The sequence below is a fragment of the Dipodomys spectabilis genome, unplaced genomic scaffold (assembly GCF_019054845.1).
Source record: "Dipodomys spectabilis isolate Male_0828 unplaced genomic scaffold, ASM1905484v1 ptg000118l, whole genome shotgun sequence".
Lineage (NCBI taxonomy): Eukaryota > Metazoa > Chordata > Mammalia > Rodentia > Heteromyidae > Dipodomys > Dipodomys spectabilis.
Window position 1 is genome coordinate 47,768 of NW_024870795.1, and position 16,775 is coordinate 64,542.

At 54.7% G+C, this 16,775-nt stretch overlaps 1 protein-coding gene across 3 annotated transcripts in view; it reads left to right on the forward strand.

Moving 5' to 3' along the window:
* Nucleotides 1–16,775, forward strand: part of Pax7 (paired box 7) — a 93,332-nt gene that overhangs the window by 1,851 nt on the left and 74,706 nt on the right. For 2 of the 3 annotated variants that reach the window (XM_042688697.1, XM_042688699.1), the window contains exons 2-4: nt 990–1,225; nt 1,795–1,924; nt 2,825–2,953. In XM_042688697.1, the coding sequence (XP_042544631.1) occupies nt 990–1,225; nt 1,795–1,924; nt 2,825–2,953 (495 nt within the window). Of the gene's footprint in view, nt 1–989; nt 1,226–1,794; nt 1,925–2,818; nt 2,954–16,775 lie in introns of all 3 variants that reach the window. The other variant, XM_042688698.1, reaches the window with a different exon arrangement.

The following is a 16,775-nucleotide window of genomic DNA, read 5'->3' on the forward strand; positions in this document are numbered from 1 at the left end:
CCCGGTGTCCCCCTCCTTCCATCTCCAACCTTCTGCGAGAAAATTGTGTAGACTTTGCATTAAAGCGTCCCAGCCTTCTTCTCTCTCCCCCGCCCCACTCCCACTCCCCGGCCCACACCAGGGGCCTCTTGGTTGGTTTTTTTCCCCCCTCCATCCTGAGACTCTAGCCTGCCTGTGTTTCAGCAGAGCCGGTAGGAATAATTCACAGATTTCTGACACCAACCCGGGGTACGGTTGATACAATACAATGTGTCCCCTCACCAACCCCCAAAAATTATCCCAAAACGAAATTTGCACGTGGAGAGTGATTGGAAGCAAAAGGACAGTCAGGTGCCCCAGGAGATAACTCCCGCTGAATGATGTCACCAGCCCCTGGGCTGTGGCCCTAGCGGGATAGCCGGCCTGGGATGGGACAATCTTGCTGTTGATGCCGTAAATTCTGCAAATACAAAGACTCCAGCAGTCCTGCTTAACCAACAATAAAATAAAATGGGTCCCTTGTGACTGTCAGTCAGTGGCCTGGGACCCGTGGATGGGCCACACCTGACTGGTTATTGGCTTGTGTCCCAAGCTGCAGCCTAGAGGACTCACAGCCATGGCTTCTGATATGTCTAGACTCCACTGAGTCCATCATCCTGGCCCTTTTCCTTAGCTTCTCCCTTCCTTTCTTGGTGTGTTTGCACACACACACACACACCTGCCCAGGTATGTTTACTTTCCCTGCTGGGTGCCAGGAGTTCGAGGGCAGCAAGGAAGGGTATCCCGCAATCGATCCGGATGCCTTTCTGTGTTCCCCAAAGACCTTCTTCAGCCTTGGAACAATTGTCTCCGGGTTCTAAGCTGCCACAGCTTCTCCAGATGTGCATAAGACCTTGGAGATCTGCTGTGTGAAGTCTTGGGGCTGAAACCTGGCTGAAGAGGGTGGGGGGGTAGTGCAGTGTCCCTCTCTTCACCTGCCCTCTTCTCTCACCTCTCCCTCTTTCTTCCAGTGTCCACCCCACTCGGCCAAGGCCGGGTCAATCAGCTTGGCGGAGTCTTCATCAACGGGCGACCCCTGCCCAATCACATCCGTCACAAGATAGTGGAGATGGCCCATCATGGCATCCGGCCCTGCGTCATCTCTCGCCAGCTTCGGGTCTCCCACGGCTGCGTCTCTAAGATTCTCTGCCGTTACCAGGAGACCGGGTCCATCCGGCCTGGGGCCATCGGCGGTAGCAAGCCCAGAGTGAGTGTCTTTGCCACCCAGGCCGGAGGAGACAGGCCTTTCCTAGCCAGGGGACCCAGTCTGCATCCCCTTTCAGCATCTGGTGACATCCAGCAGCCCCGGGGTTTCTAGGTGCTTCCATGGGGAAAGCACAGCGGAAGGGTGACCCTGCCTTCCAGACGTGCTGCTGCCCCCCATTACATCCCCGTTATTTGGAGCTTTCAGGGATGGCTAATTGAGTCTGGGTTGTCCATGACCTCAGGGGTAATGGCCCATTTCTCTTCTGTCCACATATCTGTCCTAACCTGGAATTGCCACACCACGCTAGGGGAGCTCTCCCCAGTCTTGTCTGGGATGGGGGGGTGGGGTGGCTAGGGGCCCTAACTAGGTTTAATTTTATTATCTCCCTTCTGTCTCCCCCCACCACCCCCAGTTGCCATCCTGGGAGCTGGGGACAGGTATGTTGCAAGAATAGAGCCTCCAGTCTAGCTCAGGGGTTCTTGAGAAGTTGGTATTAAAAGTATTTCCCTTCCTTTCGTCACCCATTCCACCATCCCCCCCCTTCTACTCTCCCACCTGCACCTCTGAAGCAGGTGGCGACCCCGGACGTGGAAAAGAAGATCGAGGAGTACAAGAGGGAGAATCCGGGTATGTTCAGCTGGGAGATTCGGGACCGGCTGCTGAAGGATGGCCACTGCGACCGCAGCACGGTGCCCTCAGGTGAGAAGGCAGCTGAGTCAGCCGCAGCCGGCCTGCCAGGACCCGGACCTAGACCCGGATCTGGCCTGGGCTCCCTTCCCCTGTGCTGGGGCCCAGCTGTGGGGGGCAGGGGAGGAGGGTGTGGTTAACAGGGGACTTGGAGAAAACTTGGGAAGAAAATCAAGCAAGCAAACAAACAAAAAAGGCAAAGACGGTAGCGCTAGGGGTAAATCCAAACAGAAAGGAAGATGGCAAGAAAGAGAGAAAGTGAAGAAAGGAGAGACAAGAAGGAAGAAAGAGAAAAAGAAGAGGAAGAGAGAGAAGAAGGAGGGGAGGGTGAGAGGTTAAGGAAACAAAAAGTTAACCCAGAAGGCAGGCAAGGAGTGTTCTTGGAGAAGTGGCCTAGAGTGTGGGGTGGGAGGGGGGACCGGGGACGGGGGAGACCTGCCATAAGAGAGTTTAATACCCAAGGGCGTTTCAAAATCATTGTTTCATTCTCTGGCCACTGCCAGCCTTCAGTGGGTCCCAAATTTGGAGACTCCAAACCAAGCTGCCCAGAAGTGAGGACATCATCCTCTAGTGTCCAGGCATACCAGACCAGAACCAACACCTGAGCTGGGTGCAGTAGGAGTCGGGGTACCCTGGGGAGGCCCAAAGCAGTGAGTGTGAATGCACACAGGTGTGCAAGGAAGCCTGTCGGAATGCGCTAGGCAGAGTGCCTGCACCCAAGTCTTAAGGGTGCCCAGGTGTGACCACGCTTTCACTAAGTGGCTACTTAGATCGGTACAAATGACTCTCGAAGCCTGCGTGAGGACAGGCAGGGGTCTGGCTGGCTCTCTCCCCCGTGCCCGGGCCTCGGCCGGCCTCTTTGCCCCAACAACTTATACTCCGTTCTTTTGCCTTTGAATTTCTGAGGTTTAGTGAGTTCGATTAGCCGCGTGCTGAGAATCAAGTTCGGGAAGAAAGAGGAGGACGACGACGCTGACAAGAAGGAAGACGACGGGGAGAAAAAAGCCAAGCACAGCATCGACGGCATCCTGGGCGACAAAGGTAGGGAAGAGTCGCAGGCTGCCCTCGGTTTCTCCTGCGCAGCGTGTGCGCGCGCGCGCGCGCGCGAGAGCCTGTGGCTCACACCCGCCGCTGGTCCATCCCCGGAGTGGAAAAACTGCACAGACCGGGGTGGCAGCGGGGAGCGGTTCACGCTTTGCCGGGATGCCCCCGTGGGGCTCCTTCTGCCAGCCGGGGCAGAGTGCGGAGCCCGTGTCTCTGATGGCGCGAAAAGGTGGGGAACGCGTTTGGCCACTTTATGCGAATGGCGGCGGCCGGGTAGCACGCGCGGTACAGACTGCTTGCAACCCCAGCGCACGCCTGCTCTACCTCTGTGTGTGTGTCCCTCTGAGCCACCGACTGTCTTGGCTTCAAGTCCCGGCGTCGTCGATCAATTATTTATAGGAAACTTGGGCACAGGGGTGAAGGGAGGGAGGAGAGGAAGGAGGAGCTGCTCGGGGCTCCCTAAATGAATTTGTTCGCCAGACCCTCACACGCTCTCTAAACGGTCCCTTGAAACCTAGCCTGACAGTTGACTGACCGCTGGAATCAATAAAAATTAGCCAGAGCGCCAGGGCGGGGTGGAGACAGGAGGGTGCTTGCGAAGGTGATTGCCTCTTTGCCTTATGCCCCATGCCAGGGGGAAGGGGAGAGAGCCGGAGCCACGCGTAATGTAACCCCCCCCCCCCACCCTCTGTGGGGATTTCTTGCCTTGTACCGTCTCTCCCCACTCTGTTAGGAAGGTACATGGTGGGTTGTTTTCTTTTCTCCCCTCTCAGCCCAAGGGAAGGGAATTGTGCTTTTGTTTCTGGACAGTGGGGAAGTTTCTTGGGAGAGAAGGGACAGGCTCTCCCCTTCCTTGCCCCTTCTCCTGTGAGTTCCCTTTGAGACTTGGTAAGTGTGTGAAAAGTAGGGCCGACAGGGAGAAGCAAAAATGGAAGCACTCCGCTCCCTCCCCCCCCCACACCATCAACACCACCAAAACGACTGGGAAAAGAAAGGAACCCAAGGCTTGCTCGCTGGGAGGGAGGGGAGCTGCAGGCCAACACAGCAGATACACGTGCACACGCTTGGAAGCTCTCAATCAGTGACTCTGGAAAAAGGCGGGAGGTTTTGCTTCTCCAGGTTTGGCCTCCCTGGGCAGTGAGGCCAGATCTCTTCTTTGATTCTCCAAGAATCTTCCTAACCTTGAAGATGAACTTCACTGACAAAGCTTGCTTCCCAACACAGCTCCCAGAGAAGGAGGCCCAGTCCCCATCAAGTCCCATGGGGCAGGAATGGAGCCTGTCCTCCCCCCCCCCCGCCTTCCCCCCCCCCCTGCCCAGCAGCCCCCTGCCCAAACAGCCCAGCGCTAGCTAGGGAAGAACAGAGCTATTGACATCCAGGGCCCTGAGAGGAGTGGCAGTCCCAAGGGGGGACAAAAGGCTGGCCAGAGAAGAAAGGGAGGGAGCCGGGCCTGGCACCCCGCTGTGCGGGGCCTGTCTGAGGGGCGGGGCAGGGGGGGGAAGCCTGCGGGATGAGGCAGCCCCCTCCCTGTACTGCCCAGTAGCCCCTCAGCTTGACAGGTTGGCCCAGAGCTCTAGTACCCCTGAGGAAGAGAGATGTTTATTTCAGTTGCGTAGAAGAATTGCTACTTTTATTTTATTTTATTTTAATGCAAGTGACAGCGTGTGGACATGATGCTATCTAGATGAATAATGTACACCCGCCACTCCTCAGAGAGTTACCCCAAGGGGAAGGTTTGCGTTTAGAGACGCGCGTGTATGTGTGTGTGTGTTGGGGGGGGGAACACATGCCAGTCAATTTCATTTGCGAAAAGGAAGAGAAAGGGTGAAGGGGAAGAGAAAGGGCATGCACATGTGGTTTGGGGGAGTTCATTGACACAAGGGAGATTTTTTTTTTGCGGGGGGACACTTCCTGAGCTGGGCTGGGCTCACAAACTCCAGCAAAAAGGATCCGCTTCGCTGGAGAGAGGTTTTCTCTGCCTGAGAACCAGGGGACTCCGAGTGACCCAGGGGCTTAAAGTAGAGCCAGTGTGCGACCCCGTGGGGAAGGCTGACCAGACAGGTGTGGCTGGCTGGCTGACTGGCTGGCCTGCGGGGCTGGAGAGCGGCAGAAATCCCGAGATCTCAGGCCAGCAGGGTCTGGCGTGGTTGGAGTCCTCAGGGCCATATGCAGTGTGTCCTGGTGTAACTAGTTGGTCACATAGGTGTCTGCCTTCGTGAGTCAAGAGGCTTGGATCCCCCCCACCAAAAAAAAAGACCCCTGAGTGCGGTCTGTGCCGTGACTGGAAGTAACTGGTTCTAGATGAGCAGGAGCACTCTGCCCATCTGTGGACAAATGTTTGAGTGCTGGCCTGCCATTGGGCATTTGGGTAAATCTCCTCTTCCCCCCGCCCCCCCCCCCAGCCCGAGAGACATCAGTTGCGTGGTGAAGTTAGAGGTATAAAATCCTTCCAGCTTCCACCTGAGCTATCCATGCGGGCTGGGAGAGGCCGGGCTACCCCTGGGGCAGAGCAGCAGGAGCGGGGCACCCCTACAACTTTGTTTTGGTCTCTTGGCTTTTGACAAATGCTTTCTCCAGGGGCTGCCCCTTCTCGTGGCGGGGAGCCACCAAAGAAGGGTTTAAGAGCTCTCCTCTTTAAGCGCTAAAGAGAGATCCCTCCCTGAGTCCGTTTTTTTTTTTTTTTTTTATTTCTTCTTCGTCTCCCTCCCTATCGTCCGCTTGGCATTTAATAATGTTAAGACTTATTAGAGCTAGTAATGAAAACTAGGGCTGCTGAATGGGAAACTGTGTTGGAGAGGGCTGTAATAGCTTCCAGGCATGGTAAGAAACTATTTATCCGCAATCAGTCCTCACTCTGAGAGTTTGAAGCACAAACGTTAAGTTGAAGGGTTTTAAAGCAGATTAAATTGAGCTTTTATTTCTGTGCACTTTCATCTCTGAACAGCTCACTCCTGCTCCCCTTGGGCTGATATTCATGAGACGGTTCGTGGGTTCCCCCCTCCCCACACACACCCCCTCTTATCCTTGTTAAGACTGAGTTATGAGGATTGTTGGTTGTGAGAATTCTCCGACCGACCGACCGACCGATGCGGAGGAAGGGGGGGGGGTCCTGGCCAAGGGCTGCTCACCTGGACAGTTCTGGACCTTGTTAGATTTAAATTCTTCTCCTCTTCACTCCCTTCTCAAACAAGTAAAGGCTAGAAGGACCCAGGAACTAACAGGGAAAGGACCTGAGCAGGAAAAGAAAAAAGGAAAAAAAAAATCCCAGTCTGAGGAAATTAGTGAGGACTTGCAAGGTGTTAAGCTACGCACGGGTGGGAGCTGAGGGTGGAGTTAACTTAGACAATAATAATAATAATAATAATGTGACAGTGACACACATCATGAACAGCAAAGCCCCCAGCATTTGACGGTGCTCAAATCGGAGCCAGTGCTGACCAGATGGGACATGGGGCCTGGCATTGAGGACTGTGTGCGTTACAATTAATATGAAATCCTAAAGAAAAAGAATGTTAGGAGAGGGCAAGGAAAGGAGAAAGAAGAAGGGAATTGTTGCCTTCTATGTCAGAAAAACCAAAGAGCATCACAGAATCCAGCGGGGGGAAAAATTGCAGATCTCCTGGGTCTGAAAGGCCTGTTAGAAGACTGGCCAGGACAAAATCACAGATAAACTTTTTTTTTTTGGTCAGGAGAGGGAGTCGAACCTGGGACCTCACACATGCTAGGCAAGTGTTCTACCGCTGAGCTTCAGTCCTAGTTGGTTTTTTTTCCTTTGCATTTTCCCCCTTAATTTCTTCACTAAGGCAGTAAACTTACAGGTGTGGAGTGGAAAGGAAGGAAGGAGGAGAGAGCCCGAAGTGTCAGGTTTTAGACACTTGTAAAAGGAGGTGGGAAACAATTTAATTTGGCAGTAGCGAGGGCTGCTAATGCGGTTTTCGGTGGTTTGCTACACCGGAGGAAGCTGTTTTGATTGTGTGTACAAGGATCTGCCAAATTTAATTAGGCTCCGGGGAGCGAATGAATAGGCAAGGGGGGCTGGCTCCCCTCAGCTGGTACTTTTTTCTTTCCCCCGTTGGCTTCACACCTGGAAGGGACTTTGTTTATTGTCGAGGTGAGTGCGGGGCAAAGGGAGGGGCCTGGAAGGAGAGTGCGTGAAGGCCTTGGGAGAGGGGGCTCCGGAGGGCACCAAGATAGTCCATTTATCAAGAGCGATCTGCATTGATTTAAACCAACAAGTTCGCCGGTTCTGTAAATGTGTGTTTAGAGAAAGGTAATTGACACTCCACCAAATCAAAGGATTACCCCGGGTTGGCAATCTAATCAAACAGAGACCAGGCGGGATTTGAGGCTGTTCCGAGTAGGATCAGCTTCGCATAATGGGGGCTTGGAGGGAGATGGGGGGGGGGTGTCAGGCAAGTCCCCGGCTTTAGGCAGCTCTGGGCGGTGGATATTCTGAGACTAGAACAAGAGAGGGAGGGAGGGAAGGGGTGAGAGAGGGAGGGGGCGCCCCCAGAGAGGCGATGGTGGGGGATGGGCAGAGCAAGCGGAGCAGCAGGAAGACCCCCAGCGGAGGGCCCCCCTCTCCGCAAGTCCACAAGGAGCTGACAAGACTCCCCTTTTTTCTCTTTATCCCTCCCCCCCTCAACCCAAGTCGAGAGGGGGGCGGAGGAAGCAGACACTAAAGAACAAGAAGAAGATAACTATTAACAAAAGCAAACACTGGCGCTAGTGTGCTTGCAGCCCCAGAACCCGTGGTAAATAAAAGTCGGCAAACTGTTTGCCAGATAAACTCGTGCCTAAATCGAGTGTGACGGGCCAGGGGAGAAGAGACAGAAGGAGATAAGGTTGGAGGGGGAATGAAGGAGCATAATCTAATAGAAGACATTTAGCAAACAAACTTGAAACAAGGGAGAATGGCTCGCCTGCTCGCTCGCACTCGCTGACACGCTCGCTCACAGCGCCTAATTATCCACCCGGGAGAGCTGGGGGGGACCGTTGGAGGGTTGTGCGGGGTGGAGATGAGGGGGGGGAGCTGGGAGTGCACCAAAGAGCCGTGGGTTTTGGTGTTCCATGGATTCCACATGGAACCCGGAGAGGGTCCTGGGGGGGGTGGTTAAGGAAAAGGAGTGAGCTCTGGGGATGAGGATGGGAGCCAGACCGGGCCTCCAGACGGCAGGGTGGTGGAAAACTAGTAGGGTCCCTCCAAATACCCTCATGCAAGGGCATGCTGTTTACCTTGGGGCATGCACCGCCGTGCGTCGGCATTGGTACCTAAAAGGCTCGTGTGCCTGGCACAGCAGTTAAGGGAATTAGATATTTACCAGTTTGAAATAAGCCTGGCTAAGAAGAAGAGAGGAGAGAGAGAGAGAGGAGAGACATTGAAGAATGAGGCTAGGGGAAGACATCAAACGAATTCATCATTTGAAATGGTGGAGGAGAGATTTACCAGACAGTACTGGGAAGTTATTTAGATATTAATAACACATTTTCCTGAGGCGCGACCAAGACAGCCATCTACGCCGCTCTCCGAGCTATTTGGCTGGGTAAAATATGGGCGTTTCAAATGTTGGATGGAGATAAGGCAGTCGGAGCAACCCGGGTCCCCAAGACTGCATCCCAGCATTAAACCCGGATTAACCCCCCCACCCGCGCCCCCTCCCTTGCCACAGCTTTCCAAATTTTCACTGGAATTTACATGGAAGGATTTAAAAGCACATATAACAGTAGCCTTAAAGCAGTAAGGTGATTATTGGGGGTTTTTTTATTTAAAAAAAGAAAATATCTTTCTGAAATTGATAGTCTTCACACATTATATGATATATAAATAATATACAGAAAACATATTTTTTTATAGAGTGAGGGCTGAGCAAATGAGATTTGCTTCCTGGTTACCTTTTTGGAGTTTCTATTTACCATTATTTTTAATCATGGTCCACAAAGGTGCGGGGTGGGGGGGGGGGAGGAATGGTACCAGCACGAAATGTATCAGGTCCCTGCCTCTGCTCCAAAATTCCGAACCAGGAGCCAGAGGCAACTCGCCCAGAAAGGGAATTTCTCAGCAAGAAGGTTCCAGTACAGAGAGACACTCCAAAGGGGGTGGCTCTTTGAGTCCCGGGGCCTTGAAGGCCAGGACCAGGGAGGGGGGTGTACATTCCAGGAATTCCAAAAGAATAACTTTCCCTCCCACTGCCAACTAATGGGGTAATTAGGAAACTCCTTGGGAGCCAGGCTGAGTGTCCAGCCACCGGGCGACTTGGGTGCCCTCCGAAATGTCCGCTGTGCTGGGCCTTTCCTCTTCCCCTCCCAACTCTAGCTGGACGAGTGAACAAGGTGGCTGTGGGGTCAGTGCTTGCTGACCGGCTAGGGGAAAGCTCAGCCCCGCTGGGGTCGGGCGGGAGGAGGGAGGGGAGCTCGCCTTCCAAATCGAATCAAGGCAGAACGGTGACCTAAAGGGGAAACTGCGCCTTTAGCAGATCGATCTCTCCAAAACTTCAAACAAAGTAGGGTGGAGGAGAGGCTAGCCCCGAGAGGGGGAAACCCCTAGCCTGGGAAAGGGAGGGGCCTGGAGCAGGAAGAGAAGGGGTCGAGGGCAAAGGGGAGGTGGGGGCCAGGGGCAGGGGTGTGGGGAAACGGATGTGAAGGAGGGTGGTTAGCTGTGGAAGGAACTTCAGACCCTGGGGAAGAGGAAAAAGCATCTGTTAATCGGGCCAAGGGGAAAGGTGTGTGCACCCCAAATACAGTTCTGGAAAAGGCACTGGGATGGGTGTGCCTGGTCCTCTGTGGGGGCAGTAGAGCCAGGGGGGAGGGGAATCTGTAAGGGGGGAGTCCAGGAGGCCCCACAAAGGTCTTCAGGTCCATTGGCGGGAATTGGCAGGTTTCTGAGACTGCAGGCCAGCCAAGGAGCCACTCTATGGCTTGGTGGTCAGGGCTTTGGGAAGTTTGTTGGGCTGGAGGGGTGCAGACCAAGGGCGGGGGGACAGCACAGAGTCAGTGACCACAGAGGTGGAAGGAGAGATTTCCGGAGAGCATGCACAGGTACTCGGGGGGAGCAGCCGCGTGCATGGAGTTTGAGCTCACTGAGAAGCTTGGAGGGTGCCGGAGGCGCCCGAGTAGCTGGGCGAAGGACAAAGGCACAGTTTCCATATCACGGACCTGCTGGCCCTGGGACCCGGCATCCCGGAGAGTGGAGTAGAGCCCCCCCCCAAAGTGCTTGGGGCTGAGAGGGTGAGCCTGCAAAGGGGGGGAGAGGCACCATCACCCTTTTGATCCCTGGCCGCATCTCCCCAGCGCTTTTGGTGACACTGGCACAAAGGCACTTATCACATTACAGCGCGGCCTGGCTATCGGCTGCTTAATTAGAGGCGAATGATCAGAGCTCGGTGGGGCAGGAGTGAAGCCAACTCAAGGAGCCCCCCCCCCAGCCTTGTGTGCCAGGCACAGGAGCAGCAGCCCTTGCTCAGGGTGTCCCCTAAGGACACATTTCAGCAGGGATTCGCAGGCGGGGGGGGGGGGGGGGCACCAGGCATCATGCTGTCCTATCTGTCTGGTTTAACAAGCCTGGCTATGGAAAGTTGTGACCACAGAGAAGGAACTGAGTGCAGACTACTTCCCCCCCTTCCCCCCCCCCGTCCCCCCCCTGCGCTCCAGCCCCTATTCCTGGGCTTGGTGCTCCCTACGGTGGGCAGGCAACTAAGGGAAAGCTTATTAGGGCTGCACGTGGAGTTCCACCCACGGCTTTCCCCACAGGCGAAAAGTCCTTGTTGCTTTCCTCCCTCTGTATGGGTGGATGAGGACCCAGGAACCAACTTATTCAGCCTGTCTGAGACTCAGTTTCTCCCCTTGAGCAAGCAAGAGAATTGGAGTAACACAACGGTTCATCAGATCCTTTGGTGTGCTAAGGTGGCATAAGGTGGCATGGGGGGGGGGTGGCGGGTATCCTGAACTCATTTCCAAATCAGGTAAAACACTAAAAAAGTAAAACCCAATCCTGCACACACCATGGCTAGCAGATATTATAAAGGGGGCCCTTGAGTTTCTTGGGGTTAGGCCTCCTTCAGAACCCCATATCGTATGCATTTCTTGGTACCTGCAGTATTGCCTGGGGAGACATCAGGCTCCTGAGCTGGACGCGGGGTGGGGGGGGGGGCTAGCAGAGAGCATATTTACCTCTACTTTCCAGAAGAGGCTGTGCCCCTCCCACCTCTACTCAGAGTTTAGTGATGGAGAAGGGTCCTTCCGGAGGTAATCTATAGGCCCAGAGAAGCACTGTACGCTGTGTCTGTGTCTCCCTTTTGTCTGCACCACACCAAAAAATAAGTGTGTGTATGTGGGGGGGGGGGAGGAAGAATTCCGCTGGGGCTAAATCTGTGTTCTTCATTCATTTGGTAAAGTTCGATGGAGCCCAGGCTGGCTAGGTGACCAGGTATGATGGCGAGAGGGCTGAGGAACAGCTGAGACTCAAAATGAAGTTGAGAGCCAAGTGGCTGAGACAGAAAATAAACACAGGAATCAACAAGATGTGTCTTGTTTGGCTTTGTGGATGGTGTGTGTGTGTGTGTGTGTGTGTGTGTGTGTGTGTGTGTGTGTGTGTGTGTAAGCACACAGCAGGGTGTTTTTTGAGGCAGGGGCTGAATTTGGTAGGAAGCCCCCAAGCTGACCTCTTGGGACACAGGCCGCAGCCGCTGCAGCCTGGCTGCTCCCGGGTCTGGAGTGGAGGCGAGGAGGGAGGAGCAGAGCGGCTGGGCTGAGTGAGCCTCACGCCTTCAGTGGACTCTTTGTCTGACAACACCAAAAGACCAGAGATCAAAGGGGCCTCGCTCGGACAGAAAAAGGGGTGGGGTGGCAGGCTGAAGAAGTAAGCTTGAGGGGGGGAAACTCCAAACAACAGAAAACTCCACCCTCAACTTTTCTGGGATTCTTTCTGTGGCACCCGAACTTAGTGAGAGGCCCCCCCCCCCCCGCGCCCCTGCAATAGACCAATAGAGGGCTGCACTGGTCTGGCCTCCTCCAGGGTTCCAACCCCCTGCACACAGGGCAGGGGCAGACAAGCAGGGCTGTGAGTTCAAAATCAGACCCAGGTCTTCAGGGGATGGGGGAAGCTGGGAAGCTGTCCTGGGAGGGTGAGGTGCCCAAGGATAGATTCACGTGGTAAGAGATCCTGGATCTGGGCTCAGACTGGTCTTGAAGTCCACACTGGGTTTTATCTGGGCTACAAATCACCTTCAGAGCTCCCTAGAATTACCAGCAATAGTTTGGGTTGTCTGAAGAAACAGTTCTCTTCCCATCTCTCTTCCCATCCTTGCCCTGTCCTAGCCCCCACCCTGACTGAAGTCCCCTTTGGGAACCCAAGAAAACCAGAGAGGGGGGAGAGAATGTTCCAGCAGGGGTTGGTAGATGGAGAGGGGGCAGAACTGGAGGAAGCCTTTTGTGGAGGGCTCGAACCCTCCCCCCCCCATCCAATGCCAAAATTCAAAATGCCCACCCCACCTGCACTAGCTAGCCACCAGAGACAATTCCGATCCACTGCTACACACTCACATTGGTGGGGTTTGTTAAGAGATATTTAGAGGGAACCCTAAGAAAAAAAAACCCTAAAAGAAAAACCTGCTCCAGCACTTTCTTCTCAAATGGCCCTTAAAGCTCCCTCACAGGAAGGTACTAAGTGCATTCATTCAGTATGTCGCCCCTTCCCCCTCCCTTCAAGCCATGTCCAGGAGTTCCCCGGGCAGCTCTGAGGGTCCCACGAGGAGAGAGAGGGCACGGGTCCTTTGTGGCCCCAGCCGCCCCCTCCCCCAATAGGTTGCTCGTTCTCCCTGCTTGGCCAGGGTTGGCGTCTGGGAGTGATCGCAACCTTGTACAACAACTTCCAGGCCCCGAGTTTCAGTTTCCCTAGAGGACTGGTGGGGACGGAACCCCTATCTGGATGGGGAGATCAGGAGGGCAGGAAGGCCGTTGGGAGCTGATCCCTGGGTCCCTGACGGGCTCCTCCTCTGGGCTGTCCCTCCCTCCCCAGGGCCAGCCTCTGCCTGGGCCTCAATGGTCACTTTAGAAATACAAACAACTTTAGAAATAAAGTAACCAAACCCCCAAAAGGGGCTTTGAAGGGCGAATGCCTGGTGGCGTGGCCTAATCCAGCTTTCATTTCCAGCCGACGGGCCCGGGGGGTGGGGGGGAAACGCTCCCAGCCTCCTGGCCCCTCAGGAGGCTGATTAGGCCACAAAGAGCCCCCATTATCCTGAGAAGAAAACCAGGGGGCGGTGCGGGGATGGGGAGGGGGAGAGCTGGCCGCCCGAGCCAAGCTATTGACTTAGTGGATGAAGTCAAGAGCCGCACGCCGGGCCGCCGAGGGGCGGGGAGCCGGGACAAAACGGCTGCACAAAACCCACAACAAAACCGGGCTCCCAGTCAGGGGCGGGCGGTGGAGGGCTTGCTGCTGGAGCCGGGGTTGGGTCAGCTACACCCTCCTCCCCAAGCCAGTCTGGACAGAGAGGAGCAGGGAGCTGGCCTGTCCCCCCCCCCCCCCCCCCGGGAGTTGATGATTTGCTGGGGGGGGCAGTCAGAGGGAAGGAGAAGGACATGTTGTCTTTTCCTCCATTGTAAGCCCAAGACGCTGGTTACAGAGGTCTCCAAAAATCACCCCAACTGAGGGCCTTGGTCACTGACCTGTGGTCAGCGGAGGGGCCTCCCAGTCCTGGTTGGTGGCTGAGGTGGCTTTGGCCAGCAGGGTGGGGAAGGTGGGGTGAACATTATCTGGTGATCCAAAATGCTGCATGCACCCTTCAAGTAGAAAGGAGGCTGACAGGGCTCGGTGACCCACAACACCCCACCCCAACGCCTTCCCTCCCAACTCCAGCTGCACCCTCACCCTCGCCATCATTCGGGAGGGGGTACCTGTGGCTGGGGGTGGTTGCCTGGGCCTGCTCTCCTGTTTGCCCACTCAGCCCACGGCTGTTGGAAAGTCATGGTTTGGGGGCACCACACTGGGGGAGGAGCCCGTCCCCCCCTTCCTCCAGGATCCAGGTTAGGGGCTCATCAAGGGGAAGAGCTCAGGAATGAGGAATTACTCCCAAAGCATTGGGGAGCCCTAAAGGGATAATAGCCAGGAAAGTTCTGGAAGGTGTGAAGGTTGCTTTGGTGACACCCCTCCACACACACCCAGGCAGGGAGAGGTACCACCGAGGGTAGCAGAGGATCATTCCCAGGCTCTGCTCTGCACGGGCTGTCTTTCTGGGCTGGGGGCCTGGAGGGTGCCATCAGCTGCCTGTTTCATGGATGGAAACACTTAGGTCTAGAGGAAGGAGCTGGATGGAGGACAGGGCATGAGTGAAAGACAATCCTTTGTGTTTCCTGCCCTACAAGTCCTGTTTTCAAGTCTTTGCTTTCAAGTCCCGTTCCACTGAGGTGGGCAGGGTAGGGAGGAGGAGGAGGAGGCACAGAGTGGCAGTAAGAAAGGGGATCAGCCTGGCCCTGCTGTCCAGGTCCTCCCTAACTCTTCATGAGCCCCGCATCCTCAGTCCTGTGGTGTGGAGACTACGGCATCACTATTACCACCCATACCCTGAGCACACCCAGGACCTTCTGGGGTCTTGGACTTGACAGATGGTTCTGGGAAAGATCCATCCATCCATCCATCAGCCCTAGAAATTCCTCTTCACTCCCAGGGGGAAATGGCACCCCCCCCCCCAGGGGTCCAGTCAGTGGCTGGAAGTGGAACTCAGACTCCCCAACCTCTGGTCCATGCAGAGGCCCTCTCCTTAAGCATGGCCTGCTGAGTCATTCTGGATGGTCTCTCCTCTGTCTGTCTGTCCCAGGTCCTTTTGTCTGCACTGGGACCAGCAGGCTCCTCCTGTGGGGTTGCCAAACTGTGTTGGGTGGAGACTTGCAATTCTGAGCAGAAGCTTCTGGAAGGGCATTCCTCAGAGGTCTGAGAGTCTGGTGGGCAGGTATGCAGTGGAGGAGGAGAAATAGAAGCCAGCCTCTTTTCCCTGTGGCTAGGCTGCGCTGTCCCCAGGGAGAGGTAGGGATCGTGGCTGTCGGAGACTACTCTGTGGGAGGGGGAGGAGAAGCTCTGTTTACACTTAGAATTAGAGCCCCAGGCTACCCTTATTGGTCTTCAGAGATAAGGTGATACTGCTTATCTGGTGACAAGTGACGGCTCTCCTCCCCTTCCATCCCCCTGATTAGCGAACTTTCTCCGAGGCTGGTCAGTCTCTACTCTGATGTCTGCCTTCTGAGTGTCTGCCCAGCTTGCTGGGTGATGATGGGGTGGGGGAGAAGCAGCACCCTCTCTGGGCCTCTCTGGGGAACCTGTCAGTGTAGCTCCTTTGGAAGGCTCTCCTGGGATGGTTCTAGAAGGAGGGAGATAAACCCCTGGGCAAGCAGGGCAAAGGGTTGTGTTCCCAGAGCTACACAGTGGCTTTTGGAAAAAATTGAAAAGCTCAGGCTCTTTTCTGGATTGGGAACATCTGGGAGAAGAGGCTTTGGGTCATCTGCTTGGGTCATTTGATGGTCACTGTTCCTGAGAGCCACTGGTCTAGTGCAACATCCTCACCTTACAGAAGAAGGCAATGGAGACCCCAAAGAAAGGAAAGGTCTTCAGGGTTGTACAACAAACCCAAGCAGTTAGAACTGGGATTCAGTTCACAGGTTGATTCGTCAGGTGCTTTGAGGGAGCATTCTTCCAAGCTTACTGAGTCTGTGTATGTGTGTGTGCATGTATGTGCACGCACGCATACATGTGCACATACACTGATATGTATATACACACTGGAGCTTCAACTGAGGGCTTAAATGTCTCAGATTTTTTTTTTTTTTTTTTTGTCGGTCTTGGGGCTTGAACTCTGGGCCTGGGCGCTGTCCCTCAGCTCTTCAGCTCAAGGCGAGCGATCTACCACTTGAGCTACAGTGCCACTTCCAGTTTTCTGGTGGTTTATTGGAGATAGGAGTCTCACGGTCTCTCCTGCCTGGGCTGGCTTTGAACCGCGATCCTCAGATCTCAGCCTCCTGAGTAGCTAGGATTACAGGCGTGAGCCACCAGCGCCCGGCTTGTCTCAGATTTTTATGCACTCAAGGCTGGTGCTCCACCACTTGAGCCACAGCTCTACTTCCAGCTTTTTGGTGGTTAATTGGAGTCTGGTGGACTTTTCTTCCCAGGCAGGCTTTGAACCAAGATCCTCCGATCTCAGCTTTCTGAGTAGCTAGGATTACAGTCATGAGCCACGGGTACCCGGCTTGAGTTTTTGTCTTTTATTACTGTCACCAGTCCTGTTGAGTGTTGAATATGCCAGAAACCATGCTTAGGACAACAGATTTCTGCTTGTCCTTCCCCACCTCCCCCCCAACCTTGGTCAGTTGTGGGCTTGAACTCTGGGCCTGGGTGTTGTCCTTGACTTCTTCAGCTCAAGGTGAGCTCTCTACCACTTGAGCCACAGTGCCACTTCCGGTTTTCTGATGGTTCACTGGAGATGAGTCTCACGGACTTTCCTGCCTGATATGGCTTTGAACTGCGACCCTCAGATCTCCGCTTCCTAAGTAGCTAGGATTACAGGTATGAACCATGGGCGTCCAGCCTCACTGTCTTTTGTCCCTGATGGTCTCTGGGCCTTCTCCTTCCAATCTGAGCCTTCAGCCCTATAGCCACACTGGGGTCCTGAGTACAGGGCCTTAGCTTCCCCCTGCCTTCTTTTCCAATACCCAGCCAATGGGGATGGAGAGGCCACAGAAGCTACAATGAACTACAATAAAGAAAAAGTACCTAGCACGTGAGCCGGGCTCAAGTGGTCAAGTGCTAGCACTGAGCAAAAAAGATCCCAAGTGGGAG